This window comes from Bos indicus x Bos taurus, chromosome 18, assembly GCF_003369695.1.
Source record: "Bos indicus x Bos taurus breed Angus x Brahman F1 hybrid chromosome 18, Bos_hybrid_MaternalHap_v2.0, whole genome shotgun sequence".
NCBI classification, from domain to species: domain Eukaryota; kingdom Metazoa; phylum Chordata; class Mammalia; order Artiodactyla; family Bovidae; genus Bos; species Bos indicus x Bos taurus.
This window is the reverse complement of record NC_040093.1, coordinates 41,745,765-41,757,612: the sequence shown is the minus strand read 5'-3', so window position 1 is coordinate 41,757,612 and position 11,848 is coordinate 41,745,765. Positions and strand designations below refer to the sequence as shown.

The window sequence follows — 11,848 nt, the reverse complement described above, 5'->3', positions numbered from 1 at the left end:
AACTCTCACTGTTTGCAGATGACATGATCCTCTACATAGAAAACCCTAAAGACTCCACCAGAAAATTACTAGAGCTAATCAATAAATATAGTAAAGTTGCAGGATATAAAATCAACACACAGAAATCCCTTGCATTCCTACACACAAATAATGAGAAAATAGAGGAATTAAGGAAACAATTCCATTCACCATTGCAATGAAATGAATAAAATACTTAGGAATATATACCTAAAGAAACAAAAGACCTATATATAGAAAACTATAAAACACTGGTGAAAGAAATCAAAGAGGACACTAATAGATGGAGAAATATACCGTGTTCATGTATCGGAAGAATCAATATACTGAAAATGAGTATACCACCCAAAGCAATCTATAGATTCAATGCAATCCCTATCAAGCTATCAATGGTATTTTTCACAGAGCTAGAACAAATAATTTCACAATTTGTATGGAAATACCAAAAACCTTGAATAGCCAAAGCAATCTTGAGAAAGAAGTATGGAACTGGAGGAATCAACCTGCCTGACTTCAGGCTCTACTACAATGGCACAGTCATCAAGACAGTATGGTACTGGCACAAAGACAGAAATATAGATCAATGGAACAAAATAGAAAGCCCAGAGATAAATCCACGCACCTATGGACACCTTATCTTTGACAAAGGAGGCAAGAATATACAATGGAGAAAAGACAATCTCTTTAACAAGTGGTGCTGGGAAAACTGGTCAACCACTTGTAAAAGAATGAAACTAGAACATTTTCTAACACCATACACAAAAATAAACTCAAAATGGATTAAAGATCTAAACGTTAAACCAGAAACTATAAAACTCCTAGAGGAGAACATCGGCAAAACACTCTCTGATATACATCACAGCAGGATCCTCTATGACCCACCTCCCAGAATATTGGAAATAAAAGCAAAAATAAACAAATGGGACCTAATTAAAATTAAAAGCTTCTGCACATCAAAGGAAACTATAAGCAAGGTGAAAAGACAGCTTTCAGAATGGGAGAAAATAATAGCAAATGAAGCAACTGACAAAGAATTAATCTCAAAAATATACAAGCAACTCCTGCAGCTCAATTCCAGAAAAATAAATGACCCAATCAAAAAATGGGCCAAAGAACTAAACAGACATTTCTCCAAAGAATACATACAGATGGCTAACAAACACAAGATGCTCAACATCATTCATTATCAGAGAAATGCAAATCAAAACCACAATGAGGTACCATTTCATGCCAGTCAGAATGGCTGCTATCCAAAAGTCTACAAGCAATAAATGCTGGAGAGGGTGTGTAGAAAAGGGAACCCTCTTACACTGTAGATGGGAATGCAAACTAGTACAGCCACAGTGGAGAACAGTGTGGAGATTCCTTAAAAAACTGGAAATAAAACTGCCATACGGCCCAGCAATCCCACTGCTGGGCACACACACTGAGGAAACCAGAATTGAAAGAGACACATGTATCCCAATGTTCATCGCAGCACTGTTTATAATAGCCAGGACATGGAAGCAACCCAGATGTCCATCAGCAGATGAATGGATAAGAAAGCTGTGGTACATATACACAATGGAGTATTACTCAGCCATTAAAAAGAGTACATTTGGATCAGTTCTAATGAGGTGAACAAAACTGGAGCCTATTATACAGAGTGAAGTAAGCCAGAAAGAAAAATACCAATACAGTATACTAACACATATATATGGAATTTGGAAAGATGGTAATGATAACCCTGTATGTGAGACAGCAAAAGAGACACAGATGTATTGAACAGTCTTTTGGACTCTGTGGGAGAGGGCGAGGGTGGGATGATTTGGGAGAATGGCATTGAAACATGTATATTATCATATGTGAAATGAATCTCCAGTCCAGGTTTGATGCATGATACAGGATGTTCGGGGCTGATGCACTGGGATGACCCAGAGGGATGGGATGGAGAGGGAGGTGGAAGTGGGGTTCAGGATGGATAACACATGTACACCCATGGTGGATTCATGTCAATGTATGGCAAAACCAATACAATATTGTAAAGTAATTAGCCTCCAATTAAAATAAATAAATTTATATTAAAAAAATATGAAGTTGCATCAAGGAAAAACTAAAAAAAAATAAAGCTCAATTCACGGACAGAGGGGGAGCCTTCCCAGGCAGGCCCCAGATAATTTCCAAACAGAGAGGATGACAGTGTGGCTTATGAAAGCACCCAGTGCAAGGAAGCACACAGTAAGTCCTGCTCCTTGTTTTGCTGGCTGAGCCCAGCCCCACGGGACACACTTGGAGAAGGCTTCACTTTTTCCTGCTCCAGCTTCTGGGTCACCTTGACCCAGGCCAGTGGTGGAGCTGGCTGCTCTGGTCTCAGGCCCTTGGCAGCATGGATGAACACCCTCCCCAACTGTGAGTTTACCTTCTGCTCTGTTGAGGATGGTGAGATGGGTGAGTGTGAACTCATCCCACTTCCTCCCCAGGGCCGGCGTTGGGGACTTCAGCCCGGAAGCTGTTGTTTGCACCTCCATTTGCTCTCAGGACATGGCTTTGGGGTCTGTCAGACCTGGGTTCAAATCTCAATTCTACAAAACTAGCCAGGGGGTCTCGGGCAAGTCATTTAACCTCTGTATTCCTCGGTTTCCTCACCTGTAAAATGGGGTTGATAACAGTACTGACCTCGTCGAATCATGTTGTGACGACTAAATGAAGTAATGCATAGGTGGTACTGGACTCAGTATTTTAATCTATTTTTAGAGTGCCTTCTTTTAAGTAACAGATCACATGGACCATAGATTCTTTTTTTTTTTTAATTTTTTTTGAATTGTAAAGTTGCTTTACAATGAAGTGTTAGTCTCTGCTGTCCGACAAAGTGAAGCAGCTATATGTATACATATATCCCCTCCCTCTTGGACCTCCTCCCACCCCACTCCATCCCACCCCTCTAGGTCATCACAGAGCACTGAGCTGAGCTCCCTGTGCTATACAGCAGCTTCCCACTAGCTATCTGTTTTACACATGGTAGTGTATAGTTGTCTGTCCCAGTCTCCCAATTCATCCCACCCCATCCTTGTCATGAACCATAGATTCTTAATCAGGATCTCCTGGGGGTCCAGAGATGGCTTTGGGGGGCTGTGAATTCCCTAACATCATAAGTAAGATTGTCTGAGGTTGTACCCAGATATGAGTATTTTTAGGGAGTTCATGCTGTTGGTGAATTTTTATGGGTGTTTTTGACCCCTACTCTAAGGGGTCCCAGGCACGGTGCTAGGCTCAGTGGGTCAGAAAAAGAAGTAGTCACGAGTCTTGGCTGTCTTGGGCAGTGCCACCATGGTGGAGGTGTGTGTGGTGTTTTGCTTTGTCTCCCATATTTTCTATAACCCCTTTTGTTTCATCCAGTTTTTCTTTTGTCACCTTATTTTTTGGTTGTTTAAACTTTTAATTTTTTCATCTACCTGTTTTTCTTTCTTGAATGGAAAGAAGCACTTGGGAGAGAGTTTATAAGAGAAAACACTTGTCAAGTTTCCTGGGGCAGGTGGTGTGTGTGTGTGTGTGTGTGTGTGTTTAAAAAAAAAATCAAAGATTTCCTCCATACACCCACAGTGTGGAAGGCCATGTGGAAGGCCATTGTAGGGATTAAATGAGGAGCACGTGTGTGCACTGCTCAGCACGGGGGCTGGTGCATTTAAGTGTACAAAGTGGCAGGACTCATTATCATTAAACTTAATTGGATTGTGCTGGTGGAGTGAAAGCTCTGATACATGTGTCAGCAATCTGGGAAGGGGGTGGGGGAGATATAGCCTCAGTGTCTCTTCACATTGACTTCTGTGAAATGCAAGAACATCATGCAACATTAATGTCCATATCTGCCTAGTCACCCTGTGCTAAAGGTGGGTCCAGACAACTAAACGGCTAATGCCCTCAGTGCTTTGGCCATGGGGATCTATCTTCTTTAGCTCTGCACAGATTTCTTACCTGCTCACTGCTGGTTCAATGCTGCTGCTGCTGCTGCTGCTAAGTTGCTTCAGTCGTGTCCAGCTCTGTGCAACCCCATAGATGGCAGCCCACCAGACTCCCCCGTCCCTGGCATTCTCCAGGCAAGAATACTGGTGTGGGTTGCCATTTCCTTCTCCAATGGTTCAATGCTAAAGTCCCTTATATAGCTCCATTCGCACAAAGCACTTGGGGTCAACACTATTCCAGGAGAGGCTGGCTAAGATTGGGTTTCCCCCAAAGTGTACACTGTACAAGTAGTTTCTTTGGATGGGGATCCCAGGAGGCCCTAGCAGGAGGATGGAGAAATGAGGCAGAGAGGAAGAAAGCCAACGAGGAGGATGTTAATGAGCAGGTTACCTCCGTGGGCTATTGGAGTTCATTGCTGCTGAGGATTTCTGTTGGGGGCCAGTATAGAACATGACTCAGATTTGTCCCATTGTAATTGTAAAGATGCTGGAGGTATTAATCCACTATCTCCTGTTTGTGATGGGTTGAAGGCTGTTACCAGGGGTAGCCTGCCCTGTGCATGCATCATGGAAGCTCATGCTGCAGGAGGAAACTCTCAGGCAGTGTGGCAGGATCTCAGGGTTAGCAGCCATCTGCTGAATGGGTCCAGGCTGGTGACTGCCATATATGCATGGGGCTAGCCCTCCGTGGTCCTACTGAGTTGGGGTAAAACATTGCTCTGAGCCATCAGACAACCACGAGTGAAAACTTTATTGCTCCAAACACTTTCTGTGAATGTCACCAACACCCAACGTGGGCAAATATATAAAAAGCACAACCTATTGTACAATTATTCCAACTCCTTGGCTAATGTGCTGTACACATGCTTCCCAGGCCTCGTCACCAGCATGACAGATGCATTTCAGGGGCAGCAGCTGCATTTGTCTGATGCCCCTTTGCAGATGCAGCCCCGGGCACACTTGGCACAGCCCGGGGGGCAGCAAGGACAGCAGCCTGAAAGGGACAGGAGAGGGACAAGATGAACTTTGGGTCATCACCCTTATCTGACCGCTTCCCCCTGCACCATTTAGCAGGAAATAGAAAAAGAAGAGTGTGTCACACACAGGCCCTGATCTACATGAGCAAACAAAGACTGGGACAGGAAGTGGTGAGATGTTTAGAGCTGGAAGGAACCTCAGGGGTCACCCACAGTCCATCAGAGGCCAGGGAGGGGAAAGGATTGGCCTGAGACCATTGGACAGTGGCCGATCCATAACACCAGGCTGGTACTCTTTCTCCTTCACTACTGGGCTGGCTGGAACCTTCTCTCAGTCCTCTTCCTCTCCAAACCCCTGGAATGGATGCCCCAGGTGGGCTGCAGTCCAGGGGACTCAGCTTTCATTTCAGATCTCTCCCAAATGGGAAAAAGGCACCCAGGAACCCCTCCATCCCACCACGGCTGGAGGGTGGTGGATGGCAGAAACAGACTCTCCTGGCTCCTGGCCAGCAGTGCCCATGGGCCCCAGACTCACTTTTTCGACACGTTTTACAGCTGCAAGTTGTGCATTTGCAGTTGTCTCCGCAGGCACAGGTTCCTCCTAAGAAGAAAGGGCAGGGCCACAAACATGAGTGTCGAGGTGGAGGGGGCACACAGGCTTGCTGCGGGCCATCATGGTGCCGGGGGGTCTGGGGTGCCCTTGGGCAGAGCTGGACAAGAGTGTGAAGATGCTGCTGAGAATCACCCCAGGGGTGAAGACCATCCAGTGGTTCCCAGTCACAGTGCATGGTCAGAAACTGGGAGGCTACATCAGCATCCCCAGGGGTACTCATTAAGATGCATTCTGATTCATAGGTCTGGGTGGGGGAAAGGGAGTCAGTATTTTTCAAAAGCAACCCAGATGATTCTGATGTACCATCGGGTTTGAGAACAACTAGGTTAGGCCAATGGGCTTCCCTGGCGGCTCAGATGGTCATGAATCTGCCTGCAATGCAGGAGACCTGGGTTTGATTCCTAAGTTTGGAAGATCCCCAGAGAAGGGAATGGGGACCCACTCCTGTATTCCTGCCTGGAGAATCCCATGAACAGAGGAGCCTGACAGGCTACAGTCCATGGGGTTGCAAAGAGCTAGACATGACTGAGCAACTAACACTGTCCAAGGTCCTCTGGGGACTGTCAAAGCCCTTAATACCATCCTCACATTTTCAAGATATCGGGCAAGATGAAATCCTAAATGGGTAGAAGGAAGAGCAAAGACTATAAACAAGCCCAAAGCAAGAGCCACAGCTACTACTTGTTTCCATATCATAAAAACATCTATATTAAAAAAAAAATCATCTTTCTTACTGCTTTGAGTATCAAGATACTGGAAGCTTCTGTAAACTTTTGGGCAAATTTTGGAGACAGACCAGGGAAGCTTGTGAGATTTCTTGATACCATTTCCGAAGGTCACAAAACCCAAGGTGGCTCTGAACTCCAACCTCGCTTCTCCTGGCCAACATGCCTCCGTGGAATTAAGCAGTTTTCAGACTCATGAGTTCACATATGCTTTTAATAACTCCCCTGACATCTGCAAAAGCTTCATGATTTTAGCACTTCACAGCCACCCTGGAAGGTGCGCAGCTGGGAATGAGTAACCCTAGTTTTCAGATGAAGAAACTGAGGCTTGGAAATAAGTATCAGGAGTGGATGGAAGCAATGAAGCAAAAGCAGATTGCCCTGGGCCAGAGCTCTTTCCCTTCTGCCCTGGTGGCTGCCCTCAGAGGCTTGCCCCTGAGGTCCCCTCATGGTCATTCCTAAACCAGCTTATTCATTCTAGTAAATCAAGCTGGTATCCAGCAGAGAGCGGGTGCTGCCCCAGAGGTGGCCAGTCTGAGACAAGCGCCATTGGTGTTTCTAATTGGAAGAAGAGAAGCATTGATCCCAGTCCTGCAGCCTCTCTGTAGGGAACTGGTGAGAGGTCACAGAATCCCAGGGCGGGCATCCTTACTCACCAGACATGCAGGTACATTCCCCGGAGTCCATGGTCCAAGCAGCTGAGAGGCTCCGGCGTGGTCACAGCTGGGGAAGGGAGGCTGATGAGCAGTTGCCAGAGGCTCCTTATTTATAGCCATGTGGGTGTAGACCTGGGCTCACCCCACCTCTCCCTGGGGCCAGACGCCCTGCACACGGCCCAGCCATGGGCTGGGGGTTGGCAGAGGAGAAGGTGAGCCGTGCAGTCATCTAGGCGGCTTTTCACAAGGAGTGCAGGTGGCTGTACCTGCCCACCTCCCAAGGTGTCAGGGAGCCAGACTCAGGCTCCAATGGCAGTCACATACGGAGTTACCTATGTCTCTTCTCCAAATCCTTCATAGCTATTACTTGCTATTTCTCTTTTAAAATTTATTTATTTTTAGTTTTGGCTGCGCTGGGTCTTCATTGCTGTGTGAACTTTCTCTCGTTGCAGAGAGGAGGGGCTACTCTCTAGTTGTGGAGCAGGGGCTTCTCACTGAAGTGGGCTCTCTTGTTGGCAGAGCACGGGCTCAATGGCTGTAGAACCCGGGCTTATTTGCCCCACGACATGTGGAATCTTCCTGGATCTGGGATCGAACCCATGTCCACTGCATTGGCAGGCAGATTCTATACCATGGGACCACCAGAGAAGTCCATTACCTGCTGTTTCTGCTCCCTCTTTCACAGGGGCTGTTCCTACCCTGGCCCAGGTCTCATTCTCTGCCCCCTGGTTGACTGTAGAATCCCTTACCATGGGAAGGCAGGGGCCTCTACCTGTACCCTGGCTTTAGAAGGTCCCACTCAAGACCTCTTCCCCCTTACTCACCGCCCCACAAAGTCATGAGCAAGTGCCCACCCAGAGCCTATAACCTCTCTTTCCAGACCGCACCTGGAGCACCCTGGATTCTGGAATTTTCTATCATCTCAAGCCCGCTTCCTTCTAAGGATTTGCTCAGTTCTCCTCCCCAGACTTCCATGGGCAGATCTGTAGCCAGTGTGTGTCCCTGGAGCCTGAGGGATGGCCAAGGGTGGCTGTTTGCTGGGGGTACAGGCAGAGTCTGAATGTGTGGGCTGGGTGCCCATAGGGGTGTGGAGGGGAGGAGCTGGGGTGGAGAGAGAAGGGAGGTGGGCCACAGATTGGGGGTGGGGGCCACAGGGCAGATCTCCTGGCACCCCTGCCTTCTAGGTTGCGATGAGCTCTTTGTTAAGGTTGGGGAATAGAATGTATTTTATGTATTTGATGTATACCTTTCAAATGTTTTCACCTGGTATTGTGAAAACAGCACCCACTTATATTCTTGTGCCACCCCACTAAACATTAGAAGGGGCCAAGGACTAGCCTCCTCTGGTCTTGCCCCCTCCTCCTCATCCTGAAAGGCCAAAAAGCCATTCTGGCCACAACCAGGGAAGGTAGTTCTTCCTACTTGTAGGTTAGTGGGGTCTCCATTCCTCAACCACAAGGATCGCTGGGGCCACAGTCTGAGCCATGGAGCCATGTTTGAGCCAAGAGCTAGTGAGCAGCCCCATGGTCATCGGGGCACTGTGGATGGGTAGGTAGGGGCTACATTGCAGTGATCCCCAGATGGCCCCTGCCCAAAAGGAGTTCACAACCCCTAGCAGGGAATCCAGGCCCATTCATTCATTCAACAGCTTCCAAGGGCCAGCACTGTCTGGACACTGTGGAGCCAGGGGTGAGTAAAAACAGAGCTAATGGCACAGAAGGTCAGGAGGGCATCTCATCCCAGGAAACCCATGACTGGCAGGGCTGCTCTTAGAGTCCAGAGGCTGGATCTGTCTTCTCATGCCTGCATTTCCTGCTCCATCCCTGCCTATCTCTTCACAGGTCCAGCTTCTCCCCCTGCCCCCAACTCTTGGGTGTCTCCTGTAGCAGATACAAATGCCTTAGAGGGTCTGGTCCAACTGAGTGAACCCAGAAAAAGGAAAGGACTTCCCTCCCCCCTATCTAAGCCACCTCTCCTCTCTGCTTACTCTTGAGCCGGGAGTTGCTTCTTCCTTGGATGACTGACACTGCAGTGTTGCTTAAGGCCCCAGCTGAATGATGAAGTATCAAAATCCAGTCATCAAGCATGACAGTTTCCCAGTTTCTGGGCTGTGTAGATTGAAACAACCATGTGTATCATCGGGCAGAAGAGTGCCTGTGACTGCACCTAGGCTGTCGAGCTCCTGTTACATGGAGGCCCCTAGGCCCTGGGGATGCACATCCAGGGGCCCCTCTGTCCTTTGGGTCATCTTCTGGGTCTCAGCTCCTGATCTCTGCAGGGCGGCAGAAAAGCAAACACACACATACCACCCCTGGAACATGGCATGACTGGAGGGCATAACTTAAATCTGCGCCTAGGAATAGATACAACTCGTTCTCCATTCCTGCAGTGGTGGCACCTGAGGCTGCTGTAGGTGGAATGTAACTCACCCGTTCCCACAGATCCCCAGGATTTCACCTTCCGTGGATTTGGCACCCACCGGGATACTGAGGGATGCTTGTATTTCTTCAGAGATGTGATCTTTAGCCTTTTGGGGGATTCTAGAGGCCCTTTGAAAGTCTGATGAAACTTCTAGCCAGAACCTGCATGTGTGCTCAGTCGCTTCAGACGTGTCCCAGTCTTTGCGATCCTATGGACCGTAGTGCACTAGGCTCCTCTGTCCATGGGATTCTCCAGGCAAGAATACTGGAGTGGGTAGCCATGCCCTCCTCCAGGGGATCTTACCAACTCCGGGATCGAACCTGCATCTCACATCTCCTGCATTGGCAGGTGGGTTCTTTACCACTAATGCCACCTGGGAAGCCCCCTAATCACAAATTTCATAAATCAGCACAAATTTAATTCCCCTAAAAATGCACATTTCCCCTTGTAAGTTCCAAGGATTTGTGGATCTCCTGAATCCCGTTGCAGGGCCTCCTCCCCCTCCCCCCAGGGATCCTGAGGTAAGAACTTCTCTGTAAAGAAGCAGGCCTGCCCAAGTAGCCCTTCTGTGGCCACCGTTGAGCCCTAAATATCTCCTCCTCCACTGTTGGGCTCTCCATACGGATGGGAAAATTGTTTTCTCAGAACAAGGTAATAGATTTTTCCACAGAAGAAGCTAACATACCACCTGTTAGCCTAAAATGACCAGGTCATCATCTTCTCCCCCTTCCATGAAAGTCAAAGCTGTATGTGCCCAGACAGTCGTGTCTGACTCTTTGGGACCCTATGGATCGTAACCCGCCAGGCTCTTCTGTCCATGGGATTCTCCAGGCAAGAATACTGGATTGGGTTGCCACTTCCTCCTCCAGGGGATCTTCCCCACCCAAGGATTGAACTTGCATCTCTTATATCTCTTGCGTTGGCAGGTGGGTTCTTTACCACTGATACCACTTGAGAAGTCCTAGCTAGACACCTGCTGTCCTGTACCCAGCAGTTTCTTCCAGAAGTCTGGGACTCATGGACTGGGGGAGTAGAGGGTGGGCCTTGGTACTGATGGTTGATGAAGATGCTGTGCTGTCACTGCACACCCCTCTCAGGTCGCCACACTTTCCCATACAGGGCCCCTCTGGACATGGGCATCTCCCCAGGGGCAGCCTGGAGCTAGCTACAGGTTTTATTATGTTGGTTTATAAACTGACCTCTCTCCAGACCACAGGCTTCTCATGAACAGATGCTATGCTTATGCATCTCGGCATCCGTGTGGCCAGGCACACTGAGCGCTGCCCATGCAGTGGGTGTTTGATAAACATTTATGGGCTGATGATGAGTAAATGACTCAGTTCATAGAGTTACACGTGGGCTGCCTTTTCTGGCTTTTGTTGAATAGACTTAAAGGGCCTCGTCGCTCACTGAGAGCAGGCCGGAGCTTGTGATGGGCCCTGGGCCCTGATCCTGGTTCTCTTCCTTAGCTGTTTGATTTTTTAAAAATAATTTGTGTTTATTTATTTAATTTTTTGGCTGGGCCGGGTCTTCGTTGCTTTGTGTGGGCTTTTGCTAGTTGCAGTGAGTGAGGGCTACCCTTTGTTGTGGTGTGCCAGCTGCTCATTGTGGTAGCTTCTCTTTCTGTGGAGCACAGGCTCAGAAGTTGTGGTACATAGGTTTTGTATGCTCCTTGGCATGTGGGATCTTCCCAGACCAGGGATCGAACTGGTGTGCCCCTGCATCGGCCAGCAAATTCTTATCCACTCTGCCACCAGGGAAGTCCTGCTGCCTGATGTGGGGCAAGTTGCTTAACCTCTCTGAGCTCCAGTTCCCTCATCAGCAAAAATGTAGCTAATGAAAATCATAACCCCAGGGCACTCTCATTGCGAGACTGAAATGAGGAAATGTATATTCAGGCAATGGCACCCCACTCCAGTACTCTTGCCTGGAAAATCCTATGGATGGAGGAGCCTGGTGGGCTGCAGTCCATGGGGTCGCTAAGAGTTGGATACGACTAAGTGACTTCACTTTCACTTTTCACTTTCATGCATTGGAGAAGGAAATGGCAACCCACTCCAGTGTTCTTGCCTGGAGAATCCCAGGGGAGCCTGGTGGGCTGCCGTCTATGGGGTCGCACGGAGTCGGCCACAACTGAAGCGACTTAGCAGCAGCAGCAGCAGCATATTCAGCCCTTAATTCAGAATCTGACACAAGTATTATCATTATTTCACTATTACTATTATTCTTATCTGTGTCTATTACAACTGGTTCAGCTGCTCACCCATTCGTTTCAGGCTCTGTGGGGTGCATTCATCAGCAGTAAATAATGTGGAGAGTTTTAGTCTCTGCGTTCCCAACTTTTAAGCTCAGCCTAGTTCCTTTTGGATCTCAGGGCATAGGGACCATGGGGCATTATCTTTTTTTTTTTCTCACTTCCCTGGCAGCAGTTTGTATCTGTTTGGAGTCCAAGTTGACCTTATGCCTACGAGGCTGTCTTATCAAGTATTTCTGGCTTCGT

The 11,848-nt window shown here is 48.1% G+C and overlaps 1 protein-coding gene across 1 annotated transcript; it reads right to left on the bottom strand.

Moving 5' to 3' along the window:
* Positions 1 to 4,804: 4,804 nt before the first annotated feature.
* Positions 4,805 to 6,998, bottom strand: MT4 (metallothionein 4). The gene is made up of 3 exons (XM_027516529.1): positions 6,928 to 6,998; positions 5,469 to 5,534; positions 4,805 to 4,950 (listed from the first exon to the last, which is right to left on the bottom strand). The coding sequence occupies exons 1-3, from the start codon at positions 6,956 to 6,958 to the stop codon at positions 4,859 to 4,861; spliced, it is 189 nt and encodes a 62-aa protein (XP_027372330.1). The 5' UTR covers positions 6,959 to 6,998; the 3' UTR covers positions 4,805 to 4,858.
* Positions 6,999 to 11,848: the final 4,850 nt, after the last annotated feature.